This window comes from Gekko japonicus, unplaced genomic scaffold (genome assembly GCF_001447785.1).
Source record: "Gekko japonicus isolate JY-2015 unplaced genomic scaffold, Gekko_japonicus_V1.1 scaffold2026, whole genome shotgun sequence".
NCBI lineage: Eukaryota > Metazoa > Chordata > Lepidosauria > Squamata > Gekkonidae > Gekko > Gekko japonicus.
Window position 1 is genome coordinate 78187 of NW_015171565.1, and position 19139 is coordinate 97325.

The window sequence follows — 19139 nt, forward strand, 5'->3', positions numbered from 1 at the left end:
AGTCCCACTCCCGGCCCCCAATTCTTATTTTCTCATTTCTGAGGCTACGGTGCAACCCCCATGTAATTTATGGCTCTGATTAATCATCGTGAAGTCAACTATCCGTTCAGTAACAGGACAGCACATCCTGATTTCCAAGGCAAAGCTTCTCTCTAGGGCAGAAAGGTGGTCTATCATTAAAATAATAATAATAATAATAATAATAATAATAAACACCTGTGCTTTCACATAAAAGACTGCGGGGAAGGGCTGGGGCTTTTCCATTTCTAAAGTCATATGATGATATGGAAAACAGCCCTCTCTACTATGCTTTTCGACTGAAGGAGTTGCTTCTATCTTTCCCTTAGCCACATGTGAAAACTGTAGTTCTCCCTGGGCATGAACAGGTATTTGTACCTTACAACTCAGAGTACTTGGGCTCCACTCTCTCACTTTCCATTTCCAAATCTTTTCTTTTTTTTCACACATGCAAGCAGCAGAACATAAGAAGAGCCCTGCTGGATCAGACCAGCATCCTGTCTTACACAGTGGCCAATTGATTCTTCTGGACGGCCCACAACAGGGTTCTTCATATCTGTGTCTAGACTAAATAGTCCATGCTATGAATTTTTTGCAACACCATTTTCACAGTGGGTACCAGGTTTACATCCTCTGCACAGACCAGGCTGGATATGATCTTTTACAGCACTGACTCTTTATTTAAGGTTTGGGGTTTTAAAAACAACAACACTTTTGTTCTCTGGCTGACTGGGGAGTAATCCTAAGAAGGTCTACAAAGGCCCTGGTCACACGGAGAATTTGCCACACGAAAGGCACAAATGTCGGGCGGATTTTCGGGGCGCGATCACACCGCAACATCTGGGAAGCGTAGTGCACCTGTGGCCAACCTGTGGCGTCCCGCCGAAGATGTGGAGTTAGAAAGTGCACTAGTATCTGGAAAATGCACGGCACAGGTGGGCGTCTGATCACGGGAGTGCTAGTATCCCGTGGCATCCGGCGCCCGTCCATGTCCCGTCACAAACCAGATGTTTTTCATAAGCGCATGCGCACAAACACAAAACTGAAAGCAGTGCTGCCCTGCAGAACTGCGCATGCACACAAACGCGAAACGTTTGTGTGATCGTGCCACCCCGTTTCTTTGCCACGTTGCAGCATCGCTGTGTGATCACCAGCTAACAGCCGAAGCACGGAGACTCGGGGGACCGTGTGATCGGACTACCACGCTTTATTTTGCTCCGTGGTGAACAGCCACGTCTCTCCCCTGCATTATCTGACCCGTGTGACCGGGGCCTCAGAAGGAAGTCTCATGTTATTAAATGGCACTTGCTTCCAGGAAAGTGCCACTGGGATTGCAGCCTGGTTCACTGTTCAGAAAGCAAGACGAAGATGAGGCCGCCCTGGAGCCATTGCCTTAAAAGGGGCATAACTCATTGGCTACCTCTTAGCTGTCTCCTAAACGATATAAAAGTCATGACTAATGAGACAAGAGCCTCATGATGTGCCAGCCCAATGAGGATGCGGAATCATGACCCTTGCACATACATCCTGTGAAACATTGGTTAATCAAAGAAACGTGCTGCAAAAGGTTAGTGACTTAAAGACTGCGAACTCTGGGTTGGGAAATTCCTGAAGATAAAGGGGGTGAAACCTGGGAAAGGCAGAATTTGAGGAAGGGGGAATGGAACTCAGCAGAATGTAATGGCCACAGAGCCCACCCTCCAAAGCAGCCATTTTCTCCAGGGAAAGTGATTTGTATGGTCTGGAGATCACTTGTGATTCCAGAAAATCTCCAGGTTCCACCTGGAAGTTGGCAACTAAGAATTACACTGTACTTTCATGCCTGACAAGGGCTCTAATTTCATGGTAATACTTCACTTCAGCAGGCAGTCCTGACTTAGAATAGGGGTCCCCAACCTTTTTGAGCCTGTAGGCACCTTTGGAACTCTGACACTATGTGGTTGGGCACAGCCACAAATGGCTATCGCAAGAGGCAGATTTAGCCACGAAACGGCTGCCACAGCTTACATTCAGTCACACAATGAAGATGACCATTGCTGTGGTGGCAGCTGCTGCGAAAGCAAAGTTTTTAAAAACCGGCACAGCCAGTCAAATTGGCCGTGGCCAATCATAAGCCTTCCTGGGCAAAAGCCCCACCTGGTCCCACCCACTTTCTGAAAAAAAATGGCGGGTTCCATCTTGCCCATGAGCACCACGTTGGGGACCCCTGATTTAGAAAGACACAGAATAGAGACAGGCACAACCAGAGAGTAAGTGGCCAAGTGCAAACAAGACATTCTCCATCAGATTTTCCTCTATATGCATAGGGGTTTCCCTGTCTGGAATACAATCTCTCTCTAGACCAGGCTTACATTAAACATATCAGAGCACATGGCACGTACAAGCAGCACAAAACAGGAACAAAGCATTATAACCAACACAGCCCTCACCTCCTTCTCACATCTGGGGTGAGCAACGCCCAGGCCAGCCTTGCATGGTTGCAGTGTGTGTAGAGACGGGAAGTGAAGCACACAGCGTTGTAATTGCTCAGAGCAGGACCAAGCTGCCCGGGCCATTGTCTTGAAAGTGGCAGAACTTGTTGGTTACCTCACCACTGGCTCAAGAGTTGCAAGAAAATGCCCTTGTCCTCTGCTTCAAACAAAACCATTCTCTGCCTGGGAACAGTGCTTTTGTATGCCAAGCTTCCACAGGAAAGACAGGACAAAAATATACTCAATTTTTTAAAAACTGTCAAGCTGTGAGGAAGAAACACGGGTTTTCAATTCTTTATTTGGGGGCGATTTTATCTTGATCTGTGGGTTGCCAATTGCCCTGGAGAGCAAAATGTCCTGGCCCCTTAAGAGCAGCTTAACCTGTACAAATGATCAAAGGTATAGATGCAAATCATACCACCTGGTAAATAACAATTCCGTTGAGGCTGTAGTAAAAGGGACAGGACAGTTTCCTCCAGGTCAGTTGGCCATCCTTGATGGGGAAAGCTTTACTCAAGAGTAACACTTCATAGCTTGGTCAGAACTTTCACCCTCCTTCTCGGGAGAAAGCCTAAAAATGCCAAAGCCCAGAATGCAGAGGTCGTGGTGACAAAGAAAAGGGGCTACTTTCAGCTTGGCTTTAGAAAAGCACTCTGTCTTGGGAAATTCCTAGAGATCAAGTGGTTAAGATGCTGAATTGCAGACCGGAAGGTCAGTAGTTCAGCAGTTTGAGACCCGAGTGCCGCATGGAGTGAGCTCCCGTCTCTGGCCCCAGCTCCTGCCAACCTAGCAGTTCAAAAGCAAGAAACGGCAAGTAGATAAATAGGCACCGCTTCAGTGGGAAGGTAATAGCATTCCATGCACCTCGGCATCTAGTCATGCCAGCCACATGACCATGGAAGCATCTTTGGACAGTGCTGGCTCTTCAGCTTGGCAACAGAGATGAGCACTGCATCCCTAGAGTCGGATTCGACTGGCTTTCGAGCAAGGGAAACCTTTACCTAGCTTGGGGAAGGTGGGTTTCAGGGAGGGATTTCAGCGGGGTATAAGGCAACACAGTAGCCATTTTCTCCAGGGGAACTGATCTCTGTATTCTGGAGACCAGTCAATGCTCCTTTTAAGCTGTGGAGTCTCCTGAGCAAAAATTCTACTTTGTGAGCTACCAGCATTAAAGTTGTGAGTGAGCAATTTGGCTGCTGCTGCATACATTAGATTGCTCTGGAGCCTTCCTCCCTGAGCTAAGACAAGAATGTGTGGGCCGGAGGTTAAAAAAATGTGAGCTAGCTCACACGGACTCAGTTTAGAGGGAACACTTGTCGTAACTCCAGAAGACCACCAGGCTCCACCTGGAAGTTGGCAACAAAAACTACTACAACAAAACTAGTCCTGTTTGGAGGCAGGTCCGTCCGTGTTGAAAACTCAGGGATTGAAAAAAAAGATTTAATCCCCCCGATTCGGATTAGGACCACCATGAAGGGTTTAACCTCCTAACCAAGCCGTTCTTCCTCTGAGGGAACATGAAGGGGGAAAAAGGCATTTTCGTCGCTCAAGACGACGGGAACAGAAGCCTGCACAGAGGGGGCGTGGCCAAGGTGGCGGAGTCTCCATAGCAACGAGCAACGGCCGCCTACGCCTCAGTCCGACACTGTTTTGCACGTGGAGCGGAACCTTCGGGAACTGGGGCAGCGTTTCCGGGGGGGAGGTTTATAGCATGCTCTTAACGGCGTTTCCGCTGCTTTAGTCCGTGGTCGGAGGGGGGTGGGGGCTGCTGGTTTTCTGTTGTCATGGTGGGCAAAGTGGTGAAGCGGTCTCGGTTGCACCTGGTGGCGCCGAAACTGCCTAAGCCGACCTGGGGCTTGGGTCAGGCAACGGTGGAGGAAGGAGTCGGGACTTGGCCGGGGCCTCCCGAAAAGGTAAAAAGGAGGAAGGGATGACTGGTGCTATCTCGGGGGGAGGAGGGAGGGAGGGAGTAAGTGAGTAAGTGCTGGGTGTTAGGGTTGCCAATCTCCAGGTAGTGGATGGATACTTCCCGCTATTACAGCTGATCTCCATGCGACAGAAATCGGTTCACCTGTAGAAGACGGCCACTTTGGAAGATGAATTCTATGGCATTATGCTCCGAACTCCGCCCTTATGAGTCTCCAACCCCAAAATCTCCAGGTATTTCCCAACCTGGAGCTGGCAGCCCTATGATACGTGGGAATTCTGCATGTGGGGAAGCGTGACGGTGGGGCCCGCGTGTTTCGAGCTCGTGGGACCTTTTCACAGTTCTCCTCTGCACGTCTAGGGTGGTGACTACAGGCTTACTTGGAAGACCCGATGGACGTGAAGGGGGCTACTCCTGAGTAAATATGATAAATTTTCTACCCTGGTGCCTTTGCTTGGGAATGTAGAAAAGGCTTGGTGGGGGGTTGTCTGTGTCATGCCACAGGCCATCAGATCAGGTGTTCTTTCATTACATTTAACTCAAATTACCAGAAAACCTGAAAGCCAAATGTGAAAGTGACTCTCCATGTATGTGTTTGGAGTAAAAAAAAAACCCACTGTGCTTTAATCTCAGGTCTATAAGGGGAAAAAACTGTTCCAATGTCAATACTTTGAAAAGGGTTGGATCCAAGATAGGGTTTTTTTTAATTGCAAATGTGTGAGCACAAATGTACAGTTTTTGCGTGTTACTATCTCTGTGTATTGACTCTCCTAGTCCATGCTTTCTTTGTGTTCAGATTATCCTTTCATGTGCATTCTTCACTGGAGAGCCAGTGTGATGCAGGGGTTAGAGGGTACATCAGGTTCTTAGAGAACCAGGTTTGAATCCTTCAGTCGCCATGGAATCTTACTGGGTTACAGTTGGCCAAATACTCTCTCAGCCTGGCCTCCCTTATGGGGGGTAGTTATTAGAGTAATCTGGAGGAGAAGAGAACAAAGTCATTAGTTGTTTTGGGTCACATCAACAGTTGGATTTGTGGTCATTTCATGAGAAGCGATCTGTTTGTTGATCTAGGCCAGGGGTGGCCAAACCTGTTTGATGTAACAACCACACAGAATAAACGTCAGATGTTTGAGAGCTGCAAGACAGGAACAAATATTACACACACGTTTTTATTGAAAAACATGCAGATTTGCTTTTTATTGACATTAAATTAGACTGTGTGAAAGAGAAGAAGAAGAGGAGATTGGATTTATACCCTGCCCTTCACTACCCAAAGGAGTCTCAGAGCAGTTTACAAACTCCTTTCCTTTCCCCTCCCCACAACAGACACCCTGTGACAATGTTCCTTCTAAGCGGTGGAGTTTTGTGAGCAAAAATTCTACTTTGTAAGCTACTGGCATTAAAGTTGTGAGCAAGCGATTTAGCTACCGCATAAATTAGTTTGCTCTGGAGCCATCCTTCCTGAGGTAAGACAAAAATGTGTGAGCCGGAGGCTAAAAACTGTGAGCTAGAGGCCTGTGAGGTGGGTGGGGCTGAGAGAGCTCTGATAGAAGCTGCTCTTTTTCAAGAACAGCTGTGCCAGAGCTATGGCTTCCCCAAGGTCATCCAGCAGGTGCAAGTGGAGGAGTGGGGAATCAAACCCGGTTCTCCCAGATTAGAGTCAGTGCACTTAACCACTACACCAAACTGGCTCCCGAGCTGCAGTTTGGACACCCCTGCTCTAGGCCACTACAATAGCCCAGAGAGGCAAACATTTTCAGTTCCGTGCAGCAGCTGCTGGTACACTGCTGCACAAAGCATGCTGCGTACTTCTCCTTCTGCAGTTCTCCAAATTCAGTTACCAAAATCAGTCATCGCTATACAGGGCAACCTGTGAAAACACCAGTCTTTGCATAAGTGAAAACTGTAGTCCATTATGACCTTGAGGTTTGTAATTTGGTTTTTTGCCCCTGAGAACCAATGGCGTATAGTTGTTAACGTGTCAGTCTAGGATCTGGGAGACTCGGGTTCAAATCCCCACTGTGCCATGGAAGCTTGCTGGGTGACCTTGGGCCATTTGCACATTCTCAGCTTAACCTCTACCTCACAGGGTTGTTTTGAGGATGAAGTGGAAGAGGAGAGAATGTCGCAAGCCATTTTGTGTGCCATTGGTGATTTGGTGGGGTATAAAAGAAGTAATTTTTTTTAAAAAAATGCATATGCCCCCAATTTTAAATTACTCTGCTTCCAACATAGTTTTCCGATCCTCCCTCCGCTTTCTCCCTTCTTTGCTTATGAATTCTATTTGCAAGCTAATCTTATGCACACTAACTAGAGAGCAAGTCCCACTGAACTCACCAGAACTTAATTTCCAGTAAAGATGCACAGAGATGCCCTGACTTGGATAGCCCAGGCAAGCCCACTCTTGTCAGATCTCGGAAGCTAAGCAGGGCTGACCCTGGCAAGTATTTGGATGGGAGACCTCCAGAGAATACCAGGAGTTGCCAGAGGGAGACCTCCAGAGAATACCAGAGTTGCCCCAACTTTCAGGCATGGTCACACACGCACATAATGCAAAAACCCAGTAGGAGTTGCCAGAGGTCGCCCCAATTTTCAGGCATGGTCACACACGCACATAATGCAAAAACCCAGTAGGAGTTGCCAGAGGTCGCTCCAACTTTCAGGCATGGTCACACATGCACATAATGCAAAAAAGAAAAAGAAAACCCAAACCCCAAAACATCCAAGATGCACAAAGGCAATGTGGCGTGCTGCTTATTTTTTTTTGGGGGGGGGGGTCTGTTTTTACTTTAAATCATACTCTTTGTATATAAACTGAGTAGCTTCTGCTGCCACCAGGAATTCAAAATTCCAAAAATCTCTTTCTGCTGCTGGTAATATGACCTAGGGAAGTGGTGGCGAACCTATGGCACGGGTGCCAGAGGTGGCACTCAGAGCCCTCTCTGTGGGCACACGTGCCATCGCCCCAGCCAGGCCCAGACCATCATTAAAGTGTCGAATTCTCTGCCAAATAATTTTAAGTAAATGAAAGCATTTGGGATTGCTTTCCTTACTTTGTTTGGATCATCTTAAGTTAATGTATGAGTTGTTTTTTCTAAAGTAAAACCTCAGTATTCAGGTTAAATTCCCGTGTTGGCACTTTGCGATAAATAAGTGGGTTTTGGGTCACAGTTTGGGCACTCGATCTCTAAAAGGTTCGCCATCACTGAACCCCAAAACATCCAAGATGCACAAAGGCGATGTAGCGTGCTGCTTATTTGGGGTGTGTGTGTGTGTGTGTGTTTTTACTTTAAATCATACTCTTTGTATATAAACTGAGTAGCTTCTGCTGCCACCAGGAATTCAAAATTCCAAAAATCTCTTTCTGCTGCTGGTAATATGACCTAGGGTCTGGGCATTTCAGAGGTTTATGTGACCCTGAGGAAGGATTGAACTGAATTCTGGGATATACTTAAACAAAATTTTATTTATTGATTAAAAAACAAAAATAAGTTGCTGGTTATCTTAAACTGTTTTGGGAATAAAGAACTTGTAAATATAACTGGGTAGGTATCACACACAGTCCTTCTGGCACTAAAATTCCACACTGACAGGAATGTCTCTTTCATATGGGCAGCCACACTGGCTAAGCTCTTTGTCTTATGGACTCTCAAAACTTTAGAGTCACACAGACTCTCCTCATAGCTCTTCCACACTTCACTTTCCAAGGACACATACACAGAACTCATTAAGTTTCCACACAGAACTCTGTCATATCACTCACTGAATTCCCTCAACACACACAGATTCACTCAGAACAACTCCTTCCACACTCTCAGTCATCCACCAATCCCAGCACACTTGTCTCCCTATATCACTCTCCTTCCAGCACTGCACTCAAACCAAACATTTAAAGACACACACCCACTAAAACAAGGAATCATTACGGATGGGCTTTCACTCTTCAGGTGAAAGGACCTCCATGGAGTAAGCTGCTGTTCTGACAACTTGTGGTGTGTCAAAGGGGCACCCACATAGTTTCAATCAATAGTAAAACAAGCAGGCCTATGCTACAGTATTTTGTTTGTTCTTAGAAAATCCCACACTTTTAACAGCAATTATGGTTGCAGCATCTTGGAAAATAAGGCTTGGAAAGATGAGTCTGTTATAGTTATGTGTTCTCCACCAGATGGTGATGCAGGACACCTTTTGGAGATAACCCTGTCTGTTATCTTCCTGTCAAAACCGAAGCAGGACCATGCATTTTTCTAAGCATTTGTTGAATGGAGACCCTGTTCTTAGTAACTGCAATCTCTTCTATTTATTAATTAAAACATTAATACCCTGCATTTCCTCTTTCTGTCCTCCAGTGGAAAACTTTTATTTAAATGAGGGAAGCCTGTAACAAGCTCTGCCTTACAGTGGCCTCACCCACTTTCTGAAAAGCTTAGCAGGCTCCATGGATCAAATCCCCAAATTCTGTTCTCTCTCTTTTTAAAAAAAGATTTTATTGATTGTTCCAATACTACGGGTCATGGGGAAGGGATACTAATACCCTATCTCTAAATCTAATGGAAACAGGGATTAAAAAAGAAAAGAAAAGAAACTATTGGAATCGGGGAAGGAGAAAATTCTGTTCTCTTAACTCAGCTCAGTTGTTCCGTATAGTTATTAAGGGCCTTGGTTGATTATCAAGTCAGGCAGAGAGGTTTATCTTGAGCTGTGTTACACTGAAGTGTTTGTTCCAAAACCTTTGGCAAACGCTCGTCCTTCCCTTTCCTTTTTAATATCTTATTTTTTCTTAGATCAAAGATTGAGTCCAACAAAATTTAATTCTGGGTATAATTCTGGGTATAAGCTGGATATAATAGTCTCATCTTTCCAAGCCTTGTTTTCCAAGATGCTGCAATCATAATTGCTGTTAAAAGTGTGGGTTTTTCTAAGATACTGTAGCACAGGCCTGCTTATTTTACCATTTATTGAAACTATGTGGGTGCCTCTTTGACAAACCACAGGATGTCAAATGGTTTTCTCATTAATTTCTTAATGGTTTTCTCATTAATTTCTTATTAATTTTTCACTACTTTTAGTTCTGTCAGAGCAATGTGTGAAGGCTGGGGGGTGATAACCCTTTTAGCTTTGGCGAAGTAATTAATTGCCAACTATAGGTCGGTATTTGTTGATAAAAGCCAGGTGAGTTGGAAAGATTATGTTCTGTTATTCTTTGATCACCCTTCCAACTTTAGCGGATAACCCTTTTAGCTTTGGCGAAGTAATTCATTGCCAACTATAGGTCAGTATTTGTTGATAAAAGTCAGGTGAGTTGGAAAGATTATGTTCCAACTTTAGCAGGAGGGAGAGAGATTGCTTACTTGCTTTTTGCCTACCGACCAATTCGGAGGAGTGGAATCTGATTACCAGCAGAAATTAATATAGGTTTTATGGGGACAATCAATTTTAATTTATTTTTAATTGATTTTAATTCAGTTTCAAATTAGGGTATAGAATCTATTAAATCTCTCTTATTTTAATTAACTATATTCTGATCTTTTTAGTTTTTTTTAAATTTTATTTTAACCTTTTATTGGAGGGAGGGATTATGGCTAGCGATAATCTGAGTCATAAAAGGGAGCATCGCTTTGATAATAATAGCCCTTTAGCTAGTAACATGACTAAATTTGATCCTGCCTTTTTAGCCAATGTGGAAACATCTAACAGATTTAGCTTACTGCAGGGTTTGCAGGAAGATAGTATTTGCTCCCTCCAGTTATCACATAATAAATCTATCTCCTGTCTATGAATTTTAATCTGAATGTCCACGCAAAGGTTGATCGGCCAGCATCAGAAGACTGTTATTTGCAAGCAACACAAACAATGCTAAAAAAAAATCTGTGGGAAGTTAGATCTTCTGGCTTCTCATGTTTTGAGTATTGCAGTGGAGGGTGATAAGTCTTAAGGAATTAGAATTCAGGAAAGGGAAGGGCAAAGGAGCCTATATCAATCAGAGCTGGAAGACACAGTGTATATAGGCCAAGTGAGATGAATCCTTTTGTTCCAGACCCTTGTAGTGTGGTATTGAATTGAATCTGTTGGATGGGATAGTAAACACATGGTTAAAAGACATCTAGGAGAGTTGTTAATTGACCTGCGCTATTTAAACAGAATTCTGCGTCCTTCTAGTGTGGTTAAATTATTTCTCTTTTCCCATAGCCGTAGATTTCCATCTTTAATTTCGGCAAGACAAGATTGGCTAAGGGGATATGGTGTTGTTGTACAAAAATCATTCAGAAATGTAAAGAGACCTCCATTGTTGCCTTATAAAGAAACTTCAAGATCAGGGGTGGCCAAACTGTGGCTCAGGAGCCACATGCGGCTTTTTCACACATACTGTTTGGCTCCTGGCAGAGCAGCTGGGGAAGCAAAGTGGAGGCATGCCCCCCCCCATCGGTCTTCCCTTCCCCAGCCCGTTCCCCTTCCTGGGTGGGGGGGAGAGCAGAGAAAGAAAGCAACTTTAACTTTGAATGCATTCTCAAAACCCCCACCCAGCCTACAAATATCATTGGAGAAATAAATATCATTATCAATATCTATTTTTACCCCTTTTGTTTTTAATGTTAACAAAAAGCAAATTTGCATATTTTCTAGTAAAAACATATGTGTGATATTTGTTCATGTCATGCGGCTCTCAGACATCTGACGTTTATTCTATGTGGCTCTTACGTTAAACCAGTTTGGCCACTCCTGTTCTAGGTATTCAGCCTCTTAAAGGCAAAAGGCCGAATTCCAGCAAGGTGCAAGAGGATTTAATCAATCCTACTGCACCCCTTATGGAAGCTGTAGAAGAAAATATTAATGTAGTAGCAGCATCTCTTGTTGATCCTCCTGCTGTTCTTGATCAGTCTAAGGCAAGTGAAACTAATCCCTTGAGAAATGCGCAAACAGATGTAGTGGAATCAAGACTGTTAACTTCTTTTGGAGCACTGCCCGAAATAGAGCAAAATAACACTGTTAACATACAAAAATTACAGAACCTTGGTGAGTATTACGAACACTGTTAACAGATTACAAAAATTACAGAACCTTAGTGAGTATTATGAATGGGCATAAAAAGAATGGAAGACGAAGGTGAAAAAACTACAATCCTGTTTTGACAAAGTAACTCTTAAAACTGAACCTCAGAAGGTAGATAGCAGAGAAAAGTTGAAGAAGAACTCTGAATTTTATAATAACGGAGGGCCATTTTTTGGCCAAGAAATTCACTTGTGAGGCCCCCACAAGGGTACTTGGGGGGGGCAACAGTTGGAGGGCTTCTAGAGTCCGGCACCACCGGTGGACCTCCTGATGGCATCTGGTTTTTGGCCACTGTGTAACGCAGAGTGTTGGACTGGATGACCCATTGACATGATCCAACATGGCTTCTCTTATGTTCTTAAGGGACAGTCTCAGATATAGAACTGAACAATCCAGAATGACTCTCTGATAGAACCACAAGGTGTGTTATCTTGTAATATAGCTGGTTGGTATTCCAAGATTGCAGTCCTGAAGGTTAAGATATTTCTACCGGTGTCCTCCATAAAAGTGTCGATCTTGATAAGGTGTTTGAAACCGGTCAAAGCTCCAAGGACAGACCTAATACCAGAATCAACTTGATATGTAAAATCCCAGAACATTGAAAACATGCTCTTATTTGTCCTATATTTAAGAAAGGTGAATGAACAGATCCAAGTAATTACCAGCCAATTAGCCTGTTACCAGTGATTAGTAAGCTATGTGCATTTTATCTGTATTATAAGCTAATTGACTGGATAAACTCAATCAGTTCTGGAAACAGAGCAAGCAAGATTCAGACAGGGAGCCTCACTGTGTTATTCTAAGCCACTTAGCAGAAAAATATACTCACTATGCTAGGGGAAAGTTATGTGTGGCCTTCATGGATTTGAAATCTGCGTTTGATTCAGTCCCCAAGGCACGTCTATGGCAAAAACTAAGGGAAACCATGATTACTGTGACTGATACAGTCTCTGTATGTTAACAGCCCAGGTCAGATGTGGGCCAGAGGAAATATTAACAAGAAAATTTATCTTGAAATCTGGAGTTAAGCAAGGATGCCCGATGGCTCTACTACTCTTTAACCTGTTCCTGAATTATTTACCACCCACTGTTAAAGAAGACCAATTCCACCTGCCAAAGCATGGGGCTCTAGAAATATCTATTTTATTATACGCTGATGATGCAGTTTTGGTATCACAATCTCCTTCTGGGCTACAAAGACTGATATGATCCTTCTCTAACTACTGTCGAGAACAAGGACCAACAATCAACTTTGTAAAGTCAAAGATACTGTTTTTTATAAGAAAGAGAAGAGTTTTAAGTTATAAATGGATGTTAGATGGCAGTGAATTAGAACAAGTCATGTCCTTTAAATATCTAGGGGTATCATTTGAAATGCATCTGACTTGGAAACCCCAGTGCAAGGCTGTGATGGCATCAGCAGCTTGCTCTAGTGCAGCAATGAAGCATTTTTTCTATAGGAAAGGTGGACAGTATCTTGCTTCAGCAATTACAGCTTTCAGTACTAAAATACTGTCTCAGTTACTATATGGTACAGCGGCCTGGGTCCATAAGATAAATGAAACTATAGATCGGCCATTAATACAATTTCTGCACCGGATCTGTGGGATTCCGAAATTTGTGGCTGGTACCACCCTTAGATTGGGACTCGGTCAGCATTCTATCGAAGCCAGGGACTGGATTAAATCTGAAACTCAAAATAATGTCTTCAGAGGATAAGAGCTTATACTATATGAAATCAGATAACTTCTCCATTTCATGGAATCGGGGTATAGCAGGAAAATTGAATTTTGGGGGGATTCCAAAGAATGTAGTTTTGGCTTTAGGTGGCCTTTAGCTCCTAAGACAAGCAGATGATTATGGAGATTGATCATGATAGTACCCTCTGATGAGTTAGATACGTTTCTTCTTCTCTCTGTATGGGTATCCCACCGCTCTTTGCAACACCAAAATATCTGTTCAGCCTCACAGTTCCAAGGTATAGACGAGCAATTATGCTCGCAAGATGCGTTACCATTTGCCATTTCTGAAGGACATATGTTAGGGATACCATTCTCAGATAGATACTGCAGTTGTGATTTAGGCAAGATAGAAACTATGACCCATGTTCTGTTTGAGTATGTCCATGGTATAATGAGGCTAGAACGAAACCACCTTATACTCCATGGTATAATGAGGCTAGAACGAAACAGATTAAACACCTTATGCGACAGTGGAACAATTGTCCTCCAGATATTTTAGTTACTAAACTGTTAGTAGATTCCAGATTAGAAAACATTATTCTTTCAGATAAATTTCTTGTTCAGGCTGTGAAAACTCAGGCAGCCTGTAGTAGGGCATCCTCTTTTCTATGGCATGCCCTTGCTCTCTCTGGCTTGAATTCTCTCTCTTCCTCTTATTACCAGCTGGTCTGGCAAAGACTGCTCAAGACCTGTAGGGAGGGGAAGATTTGTAGAAAAATCCCCCTTATCTGAACATGGTCTCATTGTGTAGATTTTAAAATCTGCATTCTGGGGTCAGGTTCAGAATTAGATCTGGCAAGTCTGATGTGTACTGTAGACATCTGCAGCATCTCCAAGGCTATGTTTATTGCTTAAAGGTGAATATTTTGGCCAGTTAATAAGCTATAATAATTTGACTGTATATTATTACGGAGTTCAGTATTTAAAATGTTAGAAAGTTTAAGTTGGTATCTGAATATGCTGGTAGTCCTCTTCTGACTGCGTGAGACTGTTCTGTCCAAACAATCCACTTTCTTCTGTTTACTACAAAATTTGTTCTCTAATGGTCCATTGTCTGTGCCCTTATTCATCAGACGTGCAGTGCTGCTCTTCCCCACTGCATTCCCCAAATGCTAGTGCCGCTTTTTTTGAATTTCACTGTACACAAACAAGGGAGCTGAATGGGAAAAAACAGCTTTGATTTAGTGAGTTTACATGCTCCCTTCATGTTCAAAATAAACACATAGTCACGCTCGAATAAGAACATAAAATATAATCACAATAAAAAAAGACAAAAGCACAGCAGTGTTAAAATCTCCGGCGTGACTGAATTCCTTTAAAGGCATTCTGGAGTGAATGTGTTTTGGGTTATATTGTTAGGTCTGCAAAGAATGTACGAGGTATGTGCGTCATGTGCAATCAAGTTGCTTCTGACGTAGGACGACCGTTTGAATTAATGATCTCCAAAACACCCTTGTTGAGGTTTTGCACACTGAAGGCCATGGTCCCTTTTATTTATTTATTTATTTTATTTCATTTATACCCCGTCCTCCCCGCACGCGGGCTCAGGGCGGCTTACAAAACACAAATATAATACAATACCAGAAGGTTACCGCAAATTTAAAACCAGTTTATTGAGTCCATCCATCTCTACAAGTTGTACCTTGTACCATAGTTTTGTAGCATCCCTCATAATTTCATGATGAAGTTCTTTGCTTTCTCAGCGTCATATAAATCCCTCGAGATTGGAGTGCTTCCTTGATTACTTCACTTTGCCTTTCTCCTAAATGGGGACTGAAAGCAACTTACCTCATTTCCCTTTCCTTCGTTTTATCCTCACAACAACAACTCTGTTACTAGGCTGAGAGTGTGTTATTGGCCGAAGATCACCCAGTGAGCTTCCAAGGCAGAATGGGGGTTTGATCCTGTGTCTCCCAAATCCCGGTCTGACGCTGTAACCTCCACATCATGCGGTCTCTCTTTTATCCAGTTCCATTAAGTTGTTTGTCTGAACCTGACACACATACATTCCAGTTATAACCACCAGTGTCCCCCCTAAGCTGAGTTAGTGTGAGCTAGCTCACAGTTTTTTAGCCTCCGGCTCATGCATTTTTGTCTTAACTCAGGAAGGATGGCTCCAGTGCAAACTAGTTTATGCAGTAGCCAAATCGCTGGCTCACAACTTTAATGCCAGCAGCTCACAAAGTAGAATTTTTGCTTGCGAGACTCCACAGCTTAGAGGGAGCATTGATAGCAACTGGATCTTTGTGAGCAAATTAGTTCTCTGAATTTTTTTAAGTGTCAGTTCTGGTGGGGTCCCAGGCCTTTCTTCGTTTAGTGATTAGTGCAGGATCAATTGCAAGCACTTAATAAGCACAATTTCTTTATAACTTTTTGTTCTTCTGGCTAAATTTCTTTTTCCGAAGGGGGAGCGAAAAAAATACCCGTGACATTTGCATATCTAGAACCAAGACGGCACCTATAACGAAGGGATGAATAAAAACTTGTTTTTGTTGTGGCAGGTCCAGACATTTTTGCCCTCCAACATCTTTGCTGGGGTGAAGATCGACCCAAAAACTCTGGTAAAAAAGTTAGACGCGGATTCACGAAGCATTGTTTCAGTCATAAAAGGTAAGATCTGAGGTTCTCCTGGCACAGATTTGTAGTGCAGCGGGTAGGAATGCCTGAATCGACACGGTGAATTAAGTCTAGTCTTTTTGAACAGCTCACTCCCAAAATAGCTTGAGTATTGGTGGGATTGTCCTGGGTGGATTATGACATCCCTGGGGGGAAAAGAGCCTTGCTTGTCTCAGCTGTTGAGCTTCAGGAGAAGTTTGTTTAAAGGCAAGTAATTGCTATGTTCGAGACCCGGGTGCCGCAAGACGGAGTGAGCTCCCGTCTCTAGTTCCAGCTCCTGCCAACCTAGCAGTTCGAAAGCAAGAAATTGCAAGGAGATAAATAGGTACCACTTCAGTGGGAAGGTAACAGCGTTCCGTGCGCCTTGGTGTTCAGTCATGCCGGCCACATGACCACGGAAACGTCTTCGGACAGCGCTGGCTCTTCGGCTTTGAAACGGAGAGGAGCACCGCAACCCTAGAGTCGGATTCGACTGGCTTTCGAGCAAGGGAACCTTTACCTTTACCTTTTTAACTGCTATGTTAACCTTGCTGCGTGCAGTTTAAAGCATCACTAGCTGCCCTCAGCCTGACAGAACTAGCTCATTCTCATGTTGGGAGTGTTTTTTAAAGGCTCTTTTATGAAATAAGAAATAATGATGTGCTTTAGAAAAGCAGTGTTGTTGGGCTCAGGTATCCCTGTGTTGACGGCTATTTGTTGAGGACACTCCAGCTCTGTTTAAGATAGTCACATAGGTATTTTCTGGACCAGAATTGGAAGATGTTCTAATTCAGCAGCTGTGCATTTGGCACCAGACAACATTAGAACATAAGAGACGCCAATGTTGGATCAGGCCAAAGGCCCATCCAGTCCAACACTCTGTGTCACACAGTGGCCAGAAATACCATCCAGGAGGTCCACCAGTGGGGCCAGGACATTAGAAGCCCTCCCACTGTTGACCCCCCTCCCCATGACTCTCCACATGACTCTCATCTTCAGAGGCCTCATAAACATCCTTGACTTGTGTCTATTAATCTTGCTGCTGAACTTTCCTTTCTTGGTTCAGTGTGAACGTATTGGTTATTTCATTGTAATATGTAACGTTGTAACACGTGTCTGTCTGTATCTCAAACCATTTGACCTCTGAAGAAGGCCCCCAAAGGGGGGGGAAACGTGTCAGGTCACTGGTATTGGCCCTCGTGTTTAGGTCACTTTTGCTTTGTAACGAGGCTTTCATTGGGCCCCTGTATGTTTTTAACTGTCTTTCTAATAAATACATGTATTTTTGTATATAATAAATTTAAATTAGGTTTGGTGTAGTGGTTCAGTGCGCGGACTCTAATCTGGGAGAACCGGGTTTGATTCCCCACTCCTCCACTTGCAGGTGCTGGATGACCTTGGGCAAGTCATAGTTCTGGTCACAGCTGTTCTCTCAAGGACAGTTCTGGAAAGAGCTCTCTCAGCCCCACCCGCCTCACAGGGTGTCTGTTGTGGGGAGGGGAAGGAAAAGGAGTTTGTAAGCCGCTCTGAGACCTTCGGGTAGTGAAGGGTGGGGGTATAAATCCAATCCTCCTCCTCCCGGCCCTTTATCAGGCTTCTTTCTTACCCTTGTGGTTCTTGATTCCAGGTACTGGGTCAAGTTTGTTTTCCCTTCTAGAAAGGTTGCCTGTTCTCCCTCCTTTCTGGCCCCAGCAAGGTTGATTCCCAGAGCTTCAGGACCCGCGTGGACTAATTTTGGCCTTTGCCCCTCCTCAGAGTAGCCCCCTCCCCAACTTACATCTGTGGGGATCCTGTGACTCCAAGAATCAACTTTCCCAGGCTTCGAAGGGCCTGCTGGGGGAGGGGAGAAAGGGAACGATCTGCCATCTGCAGAAAGTGCTAATGGATGATCACTAGGTTCAGCCTTATGTTGTGTGTATTCCTGCTTCTGCGGCAAATGGGATGCTGTCATCCCTAATTATTACATGGTCCGATTGTACGTAGCCCATCTGTTCTCGGGGAGGAGTGGGCTTCCTCAGTTTCTCTTTATTTTCCATTATTTTTTTCCTGCAAAGAAAGCAATATTTTGAAAAGTCAGCACGTGATTCTTGTCCTGCGAGAAAACAGTTTATGCCTTTTATACCTTTGAAACTTGTCAATGCTTGTAAAAAAAAAAAACAATACTATGCTTGTTTCTTTTCCTGAGAAGGTGACAGCCCTTTTATACAACTTGAAAACAAAAAGTTTCTTCTAAGCCCCTTGTTTGCCAGCCACCCCTCCAGATGTCTAAAAAAAACAAAACCCTCTGCACCCGAGGGGTGAATTTTGAAGGCATTTTGACTTTCCCTCCAATGTCTTGTTTAAGGAGTCCAATTACGCCATAACTTAAAAACAAAATAACTACCTCAGCAGGATTTCCCCCCTAACTTCAGCTTTTAGTCTTTCAGTGGGTGCTGTTAATTAGGTTTCCTTAAACCTCTGCTACAGTGGGTTCATTTCACCCTCGTGGGTCCGTAGCTGCTAGCGGGAAGATGCAGAGTCCAGAATTTTACCGACACGCATCATTCGCTTAGTTGGAAGGCACTATTGTACAAAAGCAAACTGCATGATGACCAAAACGAATGGTAAAAGGCATGGATATACACCAGAAAGATAAGTGTAGCTACGGCAGAATTATATGGAATACGTACGCGAGCAAGTGCATAAGGAAAATAAGATGCAAGTCTATAGTACAGTTCTAAACTAGTCCCCAGTGGAGGACATCAGGCAGTGGGGAGATGAACTTGAAAGCACTGGAAACAAGAAGCTGCAAAAATGGGAGCAAGCTTTTTTTGTTCATTTTGCCCTTAAGTTACACCTGACTTATGGTGACACCCATAGGGTTTTCAAGGCAAGAGACATTCAGAGGTGGTTTGCCATTGTGTGCCTTCACGCCACAATCCTCGTATTCCTTGGAGGTCTCCCATCCAAATACTTGCCAGGGCCAATGCTGCTTAGCTTCTGAGATCTGACGTAGTGAAGGGTGAGGTATAAATCCAATCTCCTCCTCCTCCCGGCCCTTTATCAGGCTTCTTTCTTACCCTTGCGGTTCTTGATTCCAGGTATTGGGTCAAGTTTGTTTTCTCTTCCCTGTGTCTTACTGGAAAGGTTGCCTGTTCTCCCTGCTGTTGATGCAGTCCTTTCTGGCCCCAGCAAGGTTGATTCCCAGAGCTTCAGGACCCGCGTGGACTAATTTTGGCCTTTGCCCCTCCTCAGAGTAGCCCCCTCCCCAACTTACATCTGTGGGGATCCTGTGACTCCAAGAATCAACTTTCCCAGGCTTCGAAGGGCCTGCTGGGGGAGGGGAGAAAGGGA

General features: G+C 44.1%; 1 protein-coding gene across 1 annotated transcript in view; it reads left to right on the forward strand.

Moving 5' to 3' along the window:
* The first annotated feature begins 4220 nt into the window (after positions 1–4220).
* The window catches only part of FAM207A (family with sequence similarity 207 member A), an 89848-nt gene continuing 74929 nt past the window's right edge, over positions 4221–19139 (forward strand). The window contains exons 1-2 of the mRNA XM_015419756.1: positions 4221–4402; positions 15713–15821. Of these exons, the coding sequence (XP_015275242.1) occupies positions 4274–4402; positions 15713–15821 (238 nt within the window). The 5' untranslated portion in view covers positions 4221–4273. The remainder of the gene's footprint in view (positions 4403–15712; positions 15822–19139) is intronic.